Here is a 19,672-nt window from a genome sequence, read left to right as displayed (position 1 = left end):
GTATGTAGTTACATAGCCGTAGTATGTAGTTACATAGCCGTAGTATGTAGTTACATAGCCGTAGTATGTAGTTACATAGCCGTAGTATGTAGTTACATAGCCGTAGTATGTAGTTACATAGCCGTAGTATGTAGTTACATAGCCGTAGTATGTAGTTACATAGCTGTAGTATGTAGTTACATAGCTGTAGTATGTAGTTACATAGATGTAGTATGTAGTTACATAGACGTAGTATGTAGTTATATAGGCGTAGTATGTAGTTACATAGGCGTAGTATGTAGTTACATAGCCGTAGTATGTAGTTATATAGGCGTAGTATGTAGTTACATAGATGTAGTATGTAGTTACTTAGGCGTAGTATGTAGTTACATAGACGTAGTATGTAGTTACATATAGGCGTAGTATGTAGTTACATAGACGTCGTATGTAGTTACATAGATTTAGTATGTAGTTACATTACTGTAGTATGTAGTTACATAGGCGTAGTATGTAGTTACATAGACGTAGTATGTAGTTACATATAGGCGTAGTTTGTAGTTACATAGCCGTAGTATGTAATTACATAGATTTAGTATGTAGTTACATTACTGTAGTATGTAGTTACATAGGCGTAGTATGTAGTTACATAGCCGTATTATGTAGTTACATAGCCGTATTATGTAGTTACATAGCCGTAGTATGTAGTTAAACTGGATAGAATGGTGTTACCTGTATAACAATTTATTATTACTGTTTTACCTGTTTAATGATTTAGTATTATAGCATTACCTGTAAAACAATGGAGAATTACGGAATTACCTGTAAAATTGATGTAGTAGTTTGGTAACAGTTATTTCATTGCATTAGCTGTAAAAATGATCAAGTATTCGCGTCGTACCGTGTTTAATGATGTATGCGAGATGATAAAGTTATGTAATCGGTGAGATATTTTACTGCGACCAGGTATGTCAGCAGACAAGCTGACTTAGGGAGTGTGTTAATATATCTGTTATCGGGAAATTTAAAAAGCATTTTCAAATAGATGTCAGTTTAAAATTTAGGAGACAATTAAAATAAAGGATCAAATTGTTCATAATAGATATAAAATACAGTGTGTATTGAATTTATTCACAAATGTCCTGAATGTTTTCACTTTCGGAATATTTTATTGTATAGGTTTTAAATACAATAGGAAATGGGCAGCAGGTAAAGTCTACAATAACCCTATGCTTAACTCATTCACCCCTGAACTTTCATAATGAGCTATTCCAACCTTTGAATTGGAAGAGTTCAAATGTGTCTTCAGGGGTGAATGAGTTAACAACTTAACATCAAGGCTGTAATCTTACATCTCTTGTAAAACAACCATTTCTGAATTAACAAATTAGTGACCAAGCAATGTCCTTAGCCATTCAAGCGTTCGACAGAAAACTCTAAGCAGTTACACACACTGCTTTAAGCTGTAAGCAGACTTGGACCTTCTGTGTCATCATTGTTCAGATAGTTGAGCTATTAAAATATATTTCTTCAGAGCAAAATGCATATCTGGTTCAAATCTTGACTGGTTAAAAATGGTGCTGTGACCAGGGACTTTAAAATGGACCAAATCTCTCTCACTGAACAGAGATATATACATTAAAGGTCATATGACAGTTTTACAATTTCAAAATTCAGACCAAATGTAACAAAACTGGAAATATTGCAAGGACTTTAGCGGTCATCTCAGTATGAACATGTTAATTGACAGACAAATCCTTGTTTACTGTGATAATTTCTTCGTCCAATTTATGTCCCCATATTTATCTGTACAATGTTGCTGTGATATACAACCAAACACCTGTAATGTTGTTGTCCCATGGCCTAACTACAATAAACCACTTAGAAACACTACGTCTGGGTTTGCTATTATCTCTATGCAAATTGTCGTAAAATATTGAACATATCAGCAAAAATGAAACAGTGCGGACAATTAGTAACAAAGGTCTGACTTACCATTGGCCGATAGTTAACGAGGTACGCTGGGCTGAAGGTAATACATAAATAGTCCCTCAGCCTGGATAGATGCATTTTATCAAAATTGTGCAATATTTCACGTCTCCGCCATCGATAGCTAACATTATCGTTACTTCCCTAAGGTACACTTCAATAAATCTAACAATTATAACACTGTACAAAACGCTATAAATGCGAAACAAATCGCTATCAGTGCCTATAACCCCAGACAAGGGTGAAATATGGATATAATCTTAAATGAATTTACATCATCTAATGTTTTCAACCTTAACTTGAAACAATTTAAAGACCAATTAATGTTCTTGTTTTAATATGGACATGTAAAATATATCGGACGCTAAAAGTATTTAAACCAGTCTAACTGGTCTAGACTGCTTCCATATTATCAATGAGTCACGACCGATTTAACTGGACTGGTGGCCACGTGAGTCACGACCGATTTAACTGGACTGGTGGCCACATGAGTCACGATGGATTTAACTGGACTGGTGGCCACGCGAGTCACGTCCGATTTGACTGGACTGGTGGTCACGTGAGTCCCGACCGATTTAACTAGACTGGTGGTCACATGAGTCACGACCGATTTGCCCGGACTGGTGGTCACATGAGTCACGATCGATTTAACTGGACTGGTGGCCACGCGAGTCACGACCGATTTGACTGGGCTGGTGGTCACGTGAGTCACGACCGATTTAACTGGACTGGTGGCCACGCGAGTCACGACCGATTTGACTGGACTGGTGGTCACGTGAGTCACGACCGATTTAACTAGACTGGTGGTCACATGAGTCACGATTGATTTAACTGGACTGGTGGCCACGTGAGTCACGACCGATTTAACTGGACTGGTGGCCACGCGAGTCACGACCGATTTGACTGGACTGGTGACCACCTGAGTCACGACCGATTTAACCGGACTGGTGGCCACGTGAGTCACGACCCATTTGACTGGACTGGTGACCACATGAGTCACGACCGATTTAACCGGACTGGTGGCCACGCGAGTCACGACCGATTTGACTGGACTGGTGGTCACATGAGTCACGATTGATTTGCCTGGACTGGTGGTCACATGAGTCACGACCGATTTAACTGGACCTGTGGCCATGTGAGTCACGACCGATTTGACTGGACTGGTGACCACATGAGTCACGACCGATTTAACTTGACTGGTGGCCACGTGAGTCACGACCGATTTGACTGGACTGGTGACCACCTGAGTCACGACCGATTTAACCGGACTGGTGGCCACGCGAGTCACGACCGATTTGACTGGACTGGTGGTCACATGAGTCACGACCAATTTGCCTGGACTGGTGGTCACATGAGTCACGACTGATTTGCCTGGACTGGTGGCCACGTGAGTCACGACCGATTTGACTGGACTGGTGGTCACATGAGTCACGACCGATTTGACTGGACTGGTGGTCACATGAGTCACGACCGATTTGACTGGACTGGTGGTCACATGAGTCACGACCGATTTAACTGGACTGGTGGTCACATGAGTCACGACCGATTTAACTGGACTGGTGGTCACATGAGTCACGATTGATTTAACTGGACTGGTGGCCACGCGAGTCACGACCGATTTAACTGGACTGGTGGCCACGCGAGTCACGACCAATTTGACTGGACTGGTGGTCACGTGAGTCACGACCGATTTAACTAGACTGGTGGTCACATGAGTCCCGATTGATTTAACTGGACTGGTGGCCACGTGAGTCACGACCGATTTGACTGGACTGGTGACCACATGAGTCACGACCGATTTAACTGGACTGGTGGTCACATGAGTCACGATTGATCAACTGGACTGGTGGCCACGTGAGTCACGACCGATTTAACTGGACTGGTGGTCACATGAGTCACGATTGATTTGCCTGGACTGGTGGTCACATGAGTCACGACCGATTTGCCTGGACTGGTGGTCACATGAGTCACGAACGATTTGACTGGACTGGTGGTCACATGAGTCACGACTGATTTAACTGGACTGGTGGCCACTCGAGTCACGACCGATTTGACTGGACTGGTGGCCACATGAGTCACGACCGATTTGCCTGGACTGGTGGTCACATGAGTCACGACCGATTTAACTGGACCTGTGGCCATGTGAGTCACGACCGATTTGACTGGACTGGTGACCACCTGAGTCACGACCGATTTAACCGGACTGGTGGCCACATGAGTCACGACCGATTTGCCTGGACTGGTGGTCACATGAGTCACGACTGATTTGCCTGGACTGGTGGCCACGTGAGTCATGACTGATTCGACTGGACTGGTGGTCACATGAGTCACGACCGATTTGACTGGACTGGTGGTCACGTGAGTCACGACCGATTTAACTGGACTGGTGGTCACATGAGTCACGATTGATTTAACTGGACTGGTGGTCACGTGAGTCACGACCGATTTAACTGGACTGGTGACCACATGAGTCACGACCGATTTGACTGGACTGGTGGTCACATGAGTCACGACCGATTTGACTGGACTGGTGGTCATGTGAGTCAGGATTGATTTGGCTGGACTGGTGGTCACATGAGTCACGACTGATTTGACTGGACTGGTGGTCACATTAGTCACGATTAATTGAATGACTGGACTGGTGGCCACATGAGTCACGATTGATTTGACTGGACTGGTGGTCACGTGAGTCAGGATTGATTTGACTGGACTGGTGGTCAGATGAGTCACGATCGATTTGACTGGACTGGTGTTCACATGAGTCACGACCGATTTGACTGGACTGGTGGTCATGTGAGTCATGACCGATTTAACTGGACTGGTGACCACATGAGTCACGACCGAGTTGACTGGACTGGTGGTCACATGAGTCACGACTGATTTGACTGGACTGGTGGTCACATGAGTCACGATTAATTGAATGACTGGACTGGTGGTCACATGAGTCACGATTGATTTGACTGGACTGGTGGTCACATGAGTCACGATTGATTTGACTGGACTGGTGGTCATGTGAGTCAGGATTGATTTGACTGGACTGGTGGTCACATGAGTCACGATCGATTTGACTGGACTGGTGTTCACATGAGTCACGACCGATTTGACTGGACTGGTGGTCACATGAGTCACGACCGATTTGACTGGACTGGTGGTCACATGAGTCACGACCGATTTGACTGGACTGGTGGTCACATGAGTCACGACCGATTTGACTGGACTGGTGGTCACATGAGTCACGACCGATTTGACTGGACTGGTGGTCACATGAGTCACGACCGATTTGACTGGACTGGTGGTCACATGAGTCACGACCGATTTGACTGGACTGGTGGTCACATGAGTCACGACCGATTTGACTGGACTGGTGGTCACATGAGTCACGACCGATTTGACTGGACTGGTGGTCACATGAGTCACGACCGATTTGACTGGACTGGTGGTCACATGAGTCACGACCGATTTGACTGGACTGGTGGTCACATGAGTCACGACCGATTTGACTGGACTGGTGGTCACATGAGTCACGACCGATTTGACTGGACTGGTGGTCACATGAGTCACGACCGATTTGACTGGACTGGTGGTCACATGAGTCACGACCGATTTGACTGGACTGGTGGTCACATGAGTCACGACCGATTTGACTGGACTGGTGGTCACATGAGTCACGACCGATTTGACTGGACTGGTGGTCACATGAGTCACGACCGATTTGACTGGACTGGTGGTCACATGAGTCACGACCGATTTGACTGGACTGGTGGTCACATGAGTCACAACCGATTTGACTGGACTGGTGGTCACATGAGTCACGACTGATTTGACTGGACTGGTGGCCACGTGAGTCACGACTGATTTGAATCTGTGACCATGCATATTTCAAAAATTATGACTAAAATCATATCTCCGGCTGTTTTTTTCTCTTTTTAACTAATGAATCCTACTCATACCAACAGAGCGACTCAAGTTCCCTCTGACAGATGACATTAGATGATGGAATACAGAGTTGTATCCCTAAATCTCCGGCCCTGACACCTGTCCAAAGCACGGTTTTTATCCCTGTATTACCTGGTACAGGTATTCACTTGTAAACGTCTATAAATTTTGATCACAAATATAACATTCTTCTCCTGTCCTATTATACTTGATAAACAGGCTTTAACACACTGTTACTATAGGGAGATGACAGTCATACTTGGTATACAGCCTTTAACACACTGTTACTATTGGGAGATGACAGTCACACTTGGTATATAGCCTTTAATACACTGTTACTATTGGGAGAGGACAGTCATACTTGGTATACAGCCTTTAACACACTGTTACTATTGGGAGAGGACAGTCATACTTGGTATACAGCCTTTAACACACTGTTACTATTGGGAGATGACAGTCATACTTGGTATACAGCCTTTAACACACTGTTACTATTGGGAGATGACAGTCATACTTGGTATACAGCCTTTAACACACTGTTACTATTGGGAGATGACAGTCATACTTGGTATACAGCCTTTAACACACTGTTACTATTGGGAGATGACAGTCATACTTGGTATACAGCCTTTAACACACTGTTACTATTGGGAGATGACAGTCATACTTGGTATACAGCCTTTAACACACTGTTACTATTGGGAGATGACAGTCATACTTGGTATACAGCCTTTAACACACTGTTACTATTGGGAGATGACAGTCATACTTGGTATACAGCCTTTAACACACTGTTACTATTGGGAGATGACAGTCATACTTGGTATACAGCCTTTAACACACTGTTACTATTGGGAGATGACAGTCATACTTGGTATACAGCCTTTAACACACTGTTACTATTGGGAGATGACAGTCATACTTGGTATACAGCCTTTAACACACTGTTACTATTGGGAGATGACAGTCATACTTGGTATACAGCCTTTAACACACTGTTACTATTGGGAGATGACAGTCATACTTGGTATACAGCCTTTAACACACTGTTACTATTGGGAGATGACAGTCATACTTGGTATACAGCCTTTAACACACTGTTACTATTGGGAGATGACAGTCATACTTGGTATACAGCCTTTAACACACTGTTACTATTGGGAGATGACAGTCATACTTGGTATACAGCCTTTAACACACTGTTACTATTGGGAGATGACAGTCATACTTGGTATACAGCCTTTAACACACTGTTACTATAGGGAGATGACAGTCATACTTGGTATACAGCCTTTAACACACTGTTACTATAGGGAGATGACAGTCATACTTGGTATACAGCCTTTAACACACTGTTACTATAGGGAGATGACAGTCATACTTGGTATACAGCCTTTAACACACTGTTACTATAGGGAGATGACAGTCATACTTGGTATACAGCCTTTAACACACTGTTACTATAGGGAGATGACAGTCATACTTGGTATACAGCCTTTAACACACTGTTACTATAGGGAGATGACAGTCATACTTGGTATACAGCCTTTAACACACTGTTACTATAGGGAGATGACAGTCATACTTGGTATACAGCCTTTAACACACTGTTACTATAGGGAGATGACAGTCATACTTGGTATACAGCCTTTAACACACTGTTACTATAGGGAGATGACAGTCATACTTGGTATACAGCCTTTAACACACTGTTACTATAGGGAGATGACAGTCATACTTGGTATACAGCCTTTAACACACTGTTACTATAGGGAGATGACAGTCATACTTGGTATACAGCCTTTAACACACTGTTACTATAGGGAGATGACAGTCATACTTGGTATACAGCCTTTAACACACTGTTACTATAGGGAGATGACAGTCATACACGAGAATTATGATTGTTTTCACGCCTGTAACTGTCTGGATATGATTTGAGCCTTGATTATCTTAAGTACACGACTCCTTTGTAACTATATAAAGCTTACTTAGGTTTAAAACTATTTGGGGGAAATTCAAACCACTTATATTTCCATAATTTTAATTTTGAATAAATAACTGAAAATAAAACTGACTTAAAATTTAGCCTTCTGTATTATTTGTCATACCATATATGGAATAAGATTCATCAATCTGGTATAAATAATAAAGGCTAAATTTGTTTTGAACACAAACAGGAATTGAAAGCTGATTTTGTGAGCTTTTGAAAACGTCAATTTCTTTTATCAAGCAAAGAGAGAAAATGGCCGATGTATTGACACTCTAAACAACTCACTAAGCTATTGCATTAATAAAACCTGTTTTATCCGACAACCTGTGGGACACAATTAAGATACTGGTCAGATTAGACAGGTTCTCCCTACTAGTAGATTCCAGCAAGTGAATCACCTAACCCTTACTGGTCGACTCTGTACCGGTCGGTACTAACAAGGATCATCAGACTTCACACACAAACCTAACTTTGTGTACATCACAAATCGTACTCCAGCAATGGGCCATTGTTGGATTTCTTACGACCTGTCTCCACAAATTATCTGCCCTTTAAACTGATATCAAACCAGGTGCTTGGCCCTTCAGTGTAACAAAACCCACTGGCACACTTCACAGACCTACACAAGTTCAGCTAAGCCATCCAAATGTGTTTGCTGAAAAGATCGGGAGAAAAATGGTCTTCTTTGTCCAGTGGTAAATTATTAAAATAAATTCTAAGAGGCCTTTATATGGAGTTATCTATGGTCGTGAAGCTTTCACACAGGAGTCACCTATTGCCGCGACACAGAGTCAACACAAAACTTGACAGTGTCAACATTTATACGATCACCAACCCATTCACTTCTATATCACAATATTCTAGGGGACAATTTTGTCGTAGTTAAAAAAAACGGCAAACAGAGGTAAAACGGGTCATTCTTTTAAACAACAGGTAAAAATAAAAGTTCTTCACAAATGACCCCTGCCCTGATGAAATATGGAATGAATAAGGATCAAAGATCTCTTTTTATCGAATTTGTTTACGAAACAAATTTTTCTACCATTGTTAGAGGTCAAAAAGTGCATCAATGGGGAAAGATGAAAGGTAAGAGGCACTAAGACTGCAGTGTAAACGAGAGATAGGTACAGACAGGTATTTATTCATCGTATAACACAGGCACTGTATTATACAAAATGTCATCAAAAACTGCCCTCTTCGCCTACTTCTGCTAAAAATACCAGACCGGTTAAAAATGTAAAAGTTTGCAATTAATCAGATCCAGTAAGTGCCTCATTGCTTTCATTGTGAACAAATAAATTCCTAGATGAATAAAAGTTCAGAAGCCATCTGTACATTTGTCACCTTATCTTCTCCTTACTACCAGTCTCTGTCTTCTTAATTGTACTTTCAACCTCTAGATGATCTTGATCCCTCCTCCCTGACTCTGTTCTCAATCTTGCTCCCTCCACCATGACCCTATTCTCTATCTTGACCCCCTTCTCCCTGACCCTGTCTGCCTCTATCTTGACCCCTCCTCCCTGACCCTGTCCTCTATCTTGATCTCTCCTCCCTGACCCTGTCCTCTATCTTGACCCTCCTCCCTGACCCTGTCTGCCTCTATCTTGACCCCTCCTCACTGACCCTGTCCTCTGTCTTGATCCCTCCTCCCTGACCCTGTCCTCTATCTTGACCCCTTCCTCCCTGACCCTGTCCTCTATCTTGACCCCCTTCTCCCTGACCCTGTCTGCCTCTATCTTGACCCCTCCTCACTGACCCTGTCCTCTATCTTGACCTCTCCTCCCTGACCCTGTCCTCTATCGTGACCTCTCCTCCCTGTCCCTGTCCTCTATCTTGACCCTCCTCCCTGACCCTGTCTGGCTCTATCTTGACCCCTCCTCACTGACCCTGTCCTCTATCTTGACCTCTCCTCCCCGACCCTGTCCTCTATCTTGACCCTCCTCCCTGAACCTGTCTGCCTCTATCTTGACCCCTCCTCACTGACCCTGTCCTCTATCTTGACCTCTCCTCCCTGACCCTGTCCTCTATCGTGACCTCTCCTCCCTGTCCCTGTCCTCTATCTTGACCCTCCTCCCTGACCCTGTCTGCCTCTATCTGAATCCTCCTCTCCATTTCAGCCTCTATATTGACTACTACCTATCCCTCTCACGGACCGCACTTGTATAAAACATCTCAACTCCAAGTTTACCATAGACAATAAATTGCTTGAGATTTTCCTCCACTTTGAGATGTTTTATAGTGGTGGTCCTTAATGCTTCCCTCTGCCCCATTTTGGACCTTATAACCTGTTGTTTTCAATCTCAGAACCCTAACCTGTCCCCCCTGTACGGACAATTCCTGGCTATGCCAATACCATTTTTTAATTGTAGTAAGAGTACCACAGCCATTTTTTCTACCTCTCTGGGGTCTAATTGCACTTCCTGTCCCAGTCAACCTAAATGCCTCGACCATACACCCCAAACAACCCTCCCCTAAGTACTTCCTGTATACTGGCCCCATNCCCCACACACTATTATCTCCTACCAAAGTCTTACTATGCTTCCATCCCCCTCCTCAAACCACACCAGACTTCCCCTCTTTAATTTCACATCAATATTTCCTCTTTTTAATTACCCACAGTCGCCAACAAATGTTACTGTTAGTGTCGTCATGACCGCGACCAGTAACGACCTGACCTCTGACCCCACTAATGTCAGAACATGATGGAAGGCAGGCTATAGTGTAGTACTTTTTATAGGCTATATACTTCACCATAAAACACCTCGCTAACAAAGAGATTATCTGTGTATACATTAATCCTGATAATGCTGTGTTAATCCGCCTACCTACTCAGGACGTTATCTGTAACACGAGGGAAGTGCTGTAACATTCCAGCCTCCGGATCCTTATCTCAAACAAATACCCTATCACCACTGATGTATATTGTTCCACTTATCTGGAAAAACATGCAAAATCCACAAACAGTTAAACATTATATTCTCTTCACTGTCAAGTTATCTAAAGCCTCTTCACATCTCTCAAGTTGTTTCTGTGCAAATGGATTTGATTAAAATGTACCAATTTACCACAAAGAAGCATTGTTTTTATTGAAACCCAGTCAAAGGGTGTAATAAAAAGTGGTTACACAGTGCCATATACTACAGTCAAAGGGTGTAACACAAAGTGGTTACACTGAGCCATACACTACAGTCAAAGGGTGTAATAAAAGGTGGTTACACTGTGCCATACACTAAAGTCAAAGGGTCTAATAAAGAGGTTACACTATGCCATACACTACAGTCAAAGGGTGTAATAAAAGGTGGTTACACTGAGCCATACACTAAAGTCAAAGGGTGTAATACAAAGTGGTTACACTGTGCCATATACTACAGTCAAAGGGTGTAATAAAAGGTGGTTACACTGTGCCATACACTAAAGTCAAAGGGTCTAATAAAGTGGTTACACTATGCCATACACTACAGTCAAAGGGTGTAATAAAAAGTGGTTACACAGTGCCATACACTACAGTAAAAGGGTGTAATAAAACATGGTTACACGGTGCCATACACTACAGGCAAAGGGTGTAATAAAAAGTAGTTACACTGAGCCATACACTACAGTCAAAGGGTGTAATAAAAAGTGGTTACACTGTGCCATACACTACAGTCAAAGGGTGTAATAAAACATGGTTACACTATGCCATACACTACAGTCAAAAGGTGTAATAAAAAGTGGTTATACTGAGCCATACACTACAGTCAAAGGGTGTAATAAAAAGTGGTTGAACTGAGCCATACACTACAGTCAAAGGGTGTAATACAAAGTGGTTACACTGTGCCATACACTACAGTCAAAGGGTGTAATAAAAGGTGGTTACACTGTGCCATACATTACAGTCAAAGGGTGTAATAAAAGGTGGTTACACTGTGCCATACATTACAGTCAAAGGGTGTAATAAAAGGTGGTTTCACTGTGCCATACATTACAGTCAAAGGGTGTAATAAAAGGTGGTTTCACTGTGCCATACATTACAGTCAAAGGGTGTAATAAAAGGTGGTTTCACTGTGCCATACATTACAGTCAAAGGGTGTAATAAAAGGTGGTTACACTGTGCCATACATTACAGTCAAAGGGTGTAATAAAAGGTGGTTACACTGTGCCATACATTACAGTCAAAGGGTGTAATAAAAGGTGGTTACACTGAGCCATACACTACAGTCAAAGGGTGTAATAAAACATGGTTACACAGTGCCATACACTACAGTCAAAGGGTGTAATAAATAGTGGTTACACTGTGCCATACACTACAGTCAAAAGGTGTAATAAAAAGAGGTTATACTGAGCAATACACTACAGTCAAAGGGTGTAATAAAAAGTGGTTGAACTGAGCCATACAATACAGTCAAAGGGTGTAATACAAAGTGGTTACACTGAGGGGGGCACTACAGTCAAAGGGTATAATACAAAGTGGTTACACTGTGCCATACACTACAGTAAAAGGGTGTAATACAAAGTGGTTACACTGTGCCATACCCTACAGTCAAAGGGTTAATAAAAAGTGGTTACACTGTGCCATACACTACAGGCAAAGGGTGTAATAAAAAGTGGTTACACTGTGCCATACACTACAGTCCAAGAAAATATGTTGATAAAAAAAAAAGAGTCTAGTTCTCCAGTTTGTAAATTGAAATCCTGAGTTGTCTCCCCTTTTTATGATCTGCACATCCCAGAATTTCTCCTTTAGAATGAAATGTAGATCCTGGGTTGTACCCGATAAGGACTTCTCATCATATATGGACATTTGCCACCTAGGTTTTCTGTCCTTTGATTTATACTTTGGGCAGTCTCCTTTACATAAAGCTGTAAATCCTAGGTTATCTCCCTAATTGTGGCATTTACATCCTAGGTTGTCTGCCTTGTAATGACATATATACCTAGGGTTGTCTCCCTTACATAAAGCTGTAAATCCTAGGTTATCTCCCTTATTGTGACATTTACATCCTAGGTTGTCTGCTTTGTATTGAAGTATACCCTGGGTTGTCTCCCTTATATAAAGCTGTAAATCCTAGGTTATCTCCCTTGTTATTAGGTTTATACCCTTGGTGTCTCCCTTATTGTTACTTTTCCACCCCTGGTTGTCTCACTTACATAAAGCTGTAAATCCTAGGTTGTCTCCCTTATTGTCACTTTTCCACCCCTGGTTGTCTCCCTTATAAGCAGTGGGTGTTTCTGGATTGTGTATAAACTGTAGCCCCTAGGCAATCCTTTCTGACCTGCAGATCATTAGTTGGCTGCCCCTGTCTATTGCAGACATCCTTACCCATCCCTTTCTCCAGTCTCGCATCATTGCTATTGTTGGTGTAGACCTCTCTATCTTCTCATAAACTTGCCAAAGTTTTAGACATATTACATTATTAAAATCATCAGTCTTACCTAATACAATATCCAGATGAGAGATGGTGAAATTTAATAATATTGCAGACAATAAATGATAAGATATTTATGCACTGATGTGTATCTTTCAGTGTTTATTTATTTCTTTTTATATTTGAATTTGAATTCCAGAAAGTTATTTTTGAATAAAGATTTTTTGAATAAAGTTTTTTTTCTCTTAGTACTTCATATGCAGTGCTCCCTATGGCGTTTACATTTCATAGTATGATATTTGATAATTTTTCAAGATTTTGTACCCCCTAAAATCCTTTGTTTCATTGATCAGTTGGGTTCAACTTATTGTTGGGGAATAATTCGCTCTTGTTATTGCTAATTCATTAAATAAAATTTGTTTAATCATGAACTTAAAATTGCTAATTTTTAATTAGTAGTTTTGACTTAAGGGGATATGATACCTTCACATTTTTCCTTTTATTTTTCTGATATTTGTTTTAGAGTTAACTCCCTTAAACATCTTAAGTTAATGTTTTATCTAAAAATTCAGACTCTGTGTATCTTGCAAATGTGTCATCAATTTTTGTACACCATCAAAATTTGTCATCAGTTCTTGTGCACCATTAAAATGTGTCATTAATTCTTGTGTACCATTCAAATGTGTCATAAATGCTTGTGCACCATTAAAATGGGTCATCAATTCTTGCATACCCTTAAAATGCGACATCACAGAATCAGCAGTAAAAAAATATTATTTTATCCACCATTTTGACATTATATAAAGGTAGAAAGTAATTGTGAAAAAATAAGGATAGTGAAACGACAAATAAAATAACAGGTATATATCAAGATTTTACTATAAACTGCATAACAATTACCACACCTCAAATACTCCTTTGTGTGGGAGATAAAACCATTGGTAAGGTATCATAACTGTAACCCATTCACTCCTTAAGTCACATTTGAACCTTAACAAATCAAAGGCTGGCCAAGTCTAGTTTAAACATGTAGGGGTGAATGAGTTATCAGAACTGACAACATGCTAATTAAGGTTCTATGTATGCGCCCCCTTCTTGATTAAATACAGGATCATATATATATATATACTATGTCAACTTCCCCGTCCTCATGGAGAGTAATTCATTTACCTCAGAGAAAAATGAAAAAAAGAGACCATGTCATACATATCATGTTCTACATGTTGTACCCAGACACCATGTCCCTCCCAATCTATACTCCCCTACTTCTGTATCATACATCCTGTCTTCTCCAACCCAGACACCATGTCCCTCCCAATCTATACTCCCCTACTTCTGTATCATACATCCTGTCTTCTCCAACCCAGACACCATGTCCCTCCCAATCTATACTCCCCTACTTCTGTATCATACATCCTGTCTTCTCCAACCCAGACACCATGTCCCTCCCAATCTATACTCCCCTACTTCTGTATCATACATCCTGTCTTCTCCAACCCAGACACCATGTCCCTCCCAATCTATACTCCCCTACTTCTGTATCATACATCCTGTCTTCTCCAACCCAGACACCATGTCCCTCCCAATCTATACTCCCCTACTTCTGTATCATACATCCTGTCTTCTCCAACCCAGACACCATGTCCCTCCCAATCTATACTCCCCTACTTCTGTATCATACATCCTGTCTTCTCCAACCCAGACACCATGTCCCTCCCAATCTATACTCCCCTACTTCTGTATCATACATCCTGTCTTCTCCAACCCAGACACCATGTCCCTCCCAATCTATACTCCCCTACTTCTGTATCATACATCCTGTCTTCTCCAACCCAGACACCATGTCCCTCCCAATCTATACTCCCCTACTTCTGTATCATACATCCTGTCTTCTCCAACCCAGACACCATGTCCCTCCCAATCTATACTCCCCTACTTCTGTATCATACATCCTGTCTTCTCCAACCCAGACACCATGTCCCTCCCAATCTATACTCCCCTACTTCTGTATCATACATCCTGTCTTCTCCAACCCAGACACCATGTCCCTCCCAATCTATACTCCCCTACTTCTGTATCATACATCCTGTCTTCTCCAACCCAGACACCATGTCCCTCCCAATCTATACTCCCCTACTTCTGTATCATACATCCTGTCTTCTCCAACCCAGACACCATGTCCCTCCCAATCTATACTCCCCTACTTCTGTATCATACATCCTGTCTTCTCCAACCCAGACACCATGTCCCTCCCAATCTATACTCCCCTACTTCTGTATCATACATCCTGTCTTCTCCAACCCAGACACCATGTCCCTCCCAATCTATACTCCCCTACTTCTGTATCATACATCCTGTCTTCTCCAACCCAGACACCATGTCCCTCCCAATCTATACTCCCCTACTTCTGTATCATACATCCTGTCTTCTCCAACCCAGACACCATGTCCCTCCCAATCTATACTCCCCTACTTCTGTATCATACATCCTGTCTTCTCCAACCCAGACACCATGTCCCTCCCAATCTATACTCCCCTACTTCTGTATCATACATCCTGTCTTCTCCAACCCAGACACCATGTCCCTCCCAATCTATACTCCCCTACTTCTGTATCATACATCCTGTCTTCTCCAACCCAGACACCATGTCCCTCCCAATCTATACTCCCCTACTTCTGTATCATACATCCTGTCTTCTCCAACCCAGACACCATGTCCCTCCCAATCTATACTCCCCTACTTCTGTATCATACATCCTGTCTTCTCCAACCCAGACACCATGTCCCTCCCAATCTATACTCCCCTACTTCTGTATCATACATCCTGTCTTCTCCAACCCAGACACCATGTCCCTCCCAATCTATACTCCCCTACTTCTGTATCATACATCCTGTCTTCTCCAACCCAGACACCATGTCCCTCCCAATCTATACTCCCCTACTTCTGTATCATACATCCTGTCTTCTCCAACCCAGACACCATGTCCCTCCCAATCTATACTCCCCTACTTCTGTATCATACATCCTGTCTTCTCCAACCCAGACACCATGTCCCTCCCAATCTATACTCCCCTACTTCTGTATCATACATCCTGTCTTCTCCAACCCAGACACCATGTCCCTCCCAATCTATACTCCCCTACTTCTGTATCATACATCCTGTCTTCTCCAACCCAGACACCATGTCCCTCCCAATCTATACTCCCCTACTTCTGTATCATACATCCTGTCTTCTCCAACCCAGACACCATGTCCCTCCCAATCTATACTCCCCTACTTCTGTATCATACATCCTGTCTTCTCCAACCCAGACACCATGTCCCTCCCAATCTATACTCCCCTACTTCTGTATCATACATCCTGTCTTCTCCAACCCAGACACCATGTCCCTCCCAATCTATACTCCCCTACTTCTGTATCATACATCCTGTCTTCTCCAACCCAGACACCATGTCCCTCCCAATCTATACTCCCCTACTTCTGTATCATACATCCTGTCTTCTCCAACCCAGACACCATGTCCCTCCCAATCTATACTCCCCTACTTCTGTATCATACATCCTGTCTTCTCCAACCCAGACACCATATAATTTGTACTTTCTCTTCTGTTCTTGTTTCACAGCCTTTCTTTTATCAGTTAAGTTCAAAAAGTAAATTAATATCATCTGGGTGAAGCTGTTTAAATAAAACTCCAATAAGCATCCTCCAAACTTGTCACCTAGTAGCTACATACAAACTCCAATTAGCATCCTCCAAACTTGTCACCTAGTAGCTACGTACAAAATCCAATTAGCATCCTCCAAACTTGTCACCTAGCAGCTACGTACAAACTCCAATTAGCATCCTCAAAACTTGTCACCTAGTAGCTACATAGAAACTCCAATTAGCATCCTCCAAACTTGTCACCTAGTAGCTACGTACAAAATCCAATTAGCATCCTCCAAACTTGTCACCTAGCAGCTACGTACAAACTCCAATTAGCATCCTACAAACTTGTCACCTAGCAGCTACGTACAAACTCCAATTAGCATCCTCAAAACTTGTCACCTAGTAGCTACATACAAACTCCAATTAGCATCCTCCAAACTTGTCACCTAGTAGTTATGTATAAACTCCAATTAGCATCCTCCAAACTTGTCACCTAGCAGCTACGTACAAACTCCAATTAGCATCCTCAAAACTTGTCACCTAGCAGCTACGTACAAACTCCAATTAGCATCCTCAAAACTTGTCACCTAGCAGCTACGTACAAACTCCAATTAGCATCCTCAAAACTTGTCACCTAGCAGCTACGTACAAACTCCAATTAGCATCCTCTAAACTTGTCACCTAGTAGCTACGTACAAACTCCAATTAGCATCCTCCAAACTTGTCACCTATAGTAGCTACGTAAGTTCAGCACACAAGGAATCAGCCACAGGGTTTTATCTTGTACTTTATTCATCTTATTTATCATCATTCCTATCGTATCATCGTATTCTACCTTATACCCCTCCCAGGTATCTGACACATTTCTACCTCAGCCTCCTTAGAGTCCAGGGGCCACAGTGGCCAAATGGTTTAGGCGTCTGACACTCTGCTACCACTAGCTCTCTACCACTGGGTCGGGGGTTAGAGACCTACATGGGGTAGTCGCCAGGTACACAAACAAACCTGGCCCGTCCTTAAGATCATAGCTGTTAATGGGACGTAAAACACAAACAAACCTGGCCCGTCCTTAAAGATCATAGCTGTAAATAGTACGTAAAACACAAAACAAACAAAAAATAAAACACCATCAGAGCCTATCTTCCTTGCAACTACATCAACCATAGACCGCCTTCCTACATTTGTCCCAGACTTAAAAGAAATAAACCCCCTCCAACCATCAATCTTCCCTTTTGACCCCCTAACCCTTCCTAGGCCCCTTTGCCTGCCCCCTCTGTCCTACAACTGGAAACCGTCTGTGAATCCTTTTGACCTGCTCCAGTGAAAAACTTATCACAAACTCTCAAAAACTGATAAAAATTTCAATATATGACACATAAATAATGCTCTAATTTCATTTCTGTACGTTTAGCCCAGCGCTGGGTGTCTATCACACATTCCAAGTTAATTGACATTTTTCCGTGTGATAAATCTCCAGGTACACCAATACTTATGTCTTGGTATGTATGTGACACAAACTATAACATTTACCTCAGTCCTAACACCTAACTCTTGTTCTGAAAATATTTTTCAATTCTATTTTCAAGGTTTAAACAGTTATTTCATACCTGAATTTATTACATCATGAACAGATTGCATGAGAAAGTTACAAGAGGCTAAAATTGTACAGAATAGTAATATTCTTGCACCTTGTTGAACTTTATGCTTTATTGGATAAAAGGTCATTTATCCAGTACCTGTGTATTATAGGACACTCCCATTTGTTTTCCAGAGAAATCCTCAGTTTACCTGAGGCGGAATAATCAACTCATGCCAGGCAAGGGGCTGTTACCAACAAAATGGTCGTGTTGCTTGTGACAAAAGAAGAGGGCTGGGAACGGTGTTCTAGTTCAGGTGAACACTTCAGACGAACAAATACAAAATCAATCTGGACAAAAAACTCATAAAATCCTACTTTATCAAAACCAGCTTCGACAGAATATTTAAGCTTGTGTCACGGGGAGAATCAATGTGATTCTGCTCCCTGTCTCCATGTTGACCCTCGGCCCTTCGTTGTTTAGTCCAACATCAAAGCCACAGAAACAGCGTACTTGGAGTGAGGCTGCCAGTTTCCATGGAAACAAATGGCAATTTGCGCTGACTTATGGTTGACAGGTGTTGGTGGATGGGGAGAGGGATGTTCCTACTGTTGCTATATGTTTCACCAAACAGCCGGTTTATCCATTTCTATGATAAAGTTTCAAATGTGCAGAAAAACGTCAGACATGGCAGGACCGGGCAATCACTCTCCCCGGGCTGGAAGATGGCCGCCATTCTCTTACTGCTCCACAAAGTCATTACTTCACAGATGGAAAATACATTTGTAACAACCTCTAGTTCAAGTCAAATCACAGAGCCTTCAGACATGAAGGGTGGGGAACTGGGGTAGGGGGACAACAGAGTGGGGGAAGGGATGGTAAATGTGAGGGACAGGGGACAACATAGTGGGGGAAGGGATGGTAAATGTGAGGGACAGGGGACAACAGAGTGGGGGAAGGGATGGTAAATGTGAGGGACAGGGGACAACAGAGTGGGGGAAGGGATGGTAAATGTGAGGGACAGGGGACAACAGAGTGGGGGAAGGGATGGTAAATGTGAGGGACAGGGGACAACAGAGTGGGGGAAGGGATGGTAAATGTGAGGGACAGGGGACAACAGAGTGGGGGAAGGGATGGTAAATGTGAGGGACAGGGGACAACAGAGTGGGGGAAGGGATGGTAAATGTGAGGGACAGGGGACAACAGAGT

General features: G+C 42.4%; 2 protein-coding genes across 3 annotated transcripts in view; both read right to left on the bottom strand.

The window, feature by feature from the left end:
- Nucleotides 1-19,672, bottom strand: part of LOC110442266 (brother of CDO-like) — a 192,213-nt gene that overhangs the window by 110,801 nt on the left and 61,740 nt on the right. The gene's annotated exons all lie outside the window — the stretch shown is intronic.
- Nucleotides 2,378-4,977, bottom strand: LOC110442267 (uncharacterized threonine-rich GPI-anchored glycoprotein PJ4664.02-like). The gene is made up of 2 exons (XM_021485783.1): nt 3,941-4,977; nt 2,378-3,773 (listed from the first exon to the last, which is right to left on the bottom strand). Exons 1-2 carry the CDS (start codon nt 4,975-4,977, stop codon nt 2,378-2,380), a joined length of 2,433 nt encoding a protein of 810 aa, XP_021341458.1.

Source organism: Mizuhopecten yessoensis, unplaced genomic scaffold (assembly GCF_002113885.1).
Source record: "Mizuhopecten yessoensis strain PY_sf001 unplaced genomic scaffold, ASM211388v2 scaffold716241, whole genome shotgun sequence".
NCBI classification, from domain to species: domain Eukaryota; kingdom Metazoa; phylum Mollusca; class Bivalvia; order Pectinida; family Pectinidae; genus Mizuhopecten; species Mizuhopecten yessoensis.
Note: the sequence above shows the minus strand (reverse complement) of the source record. Positions and strands in the feature narration are given on the sequence as shown.

Excerpts from the sequence above, each read along its gene's own strand:
- LOC110442267 (XM_021485783.1), bottom strand. The coding sequence starts at position 4,977 with ATGACCACCAGTCCAGTCAAATCAATCGTGACTCATGTGACCACCAGT. Across the intron at positions 3,774-3,940 it reads ACCACCAGTCCAGTCAAATC|TCCAGTTAAATCGGTCGTGA; the intron begins GTTCGTGACTCA and ends TGTGACCACCAG.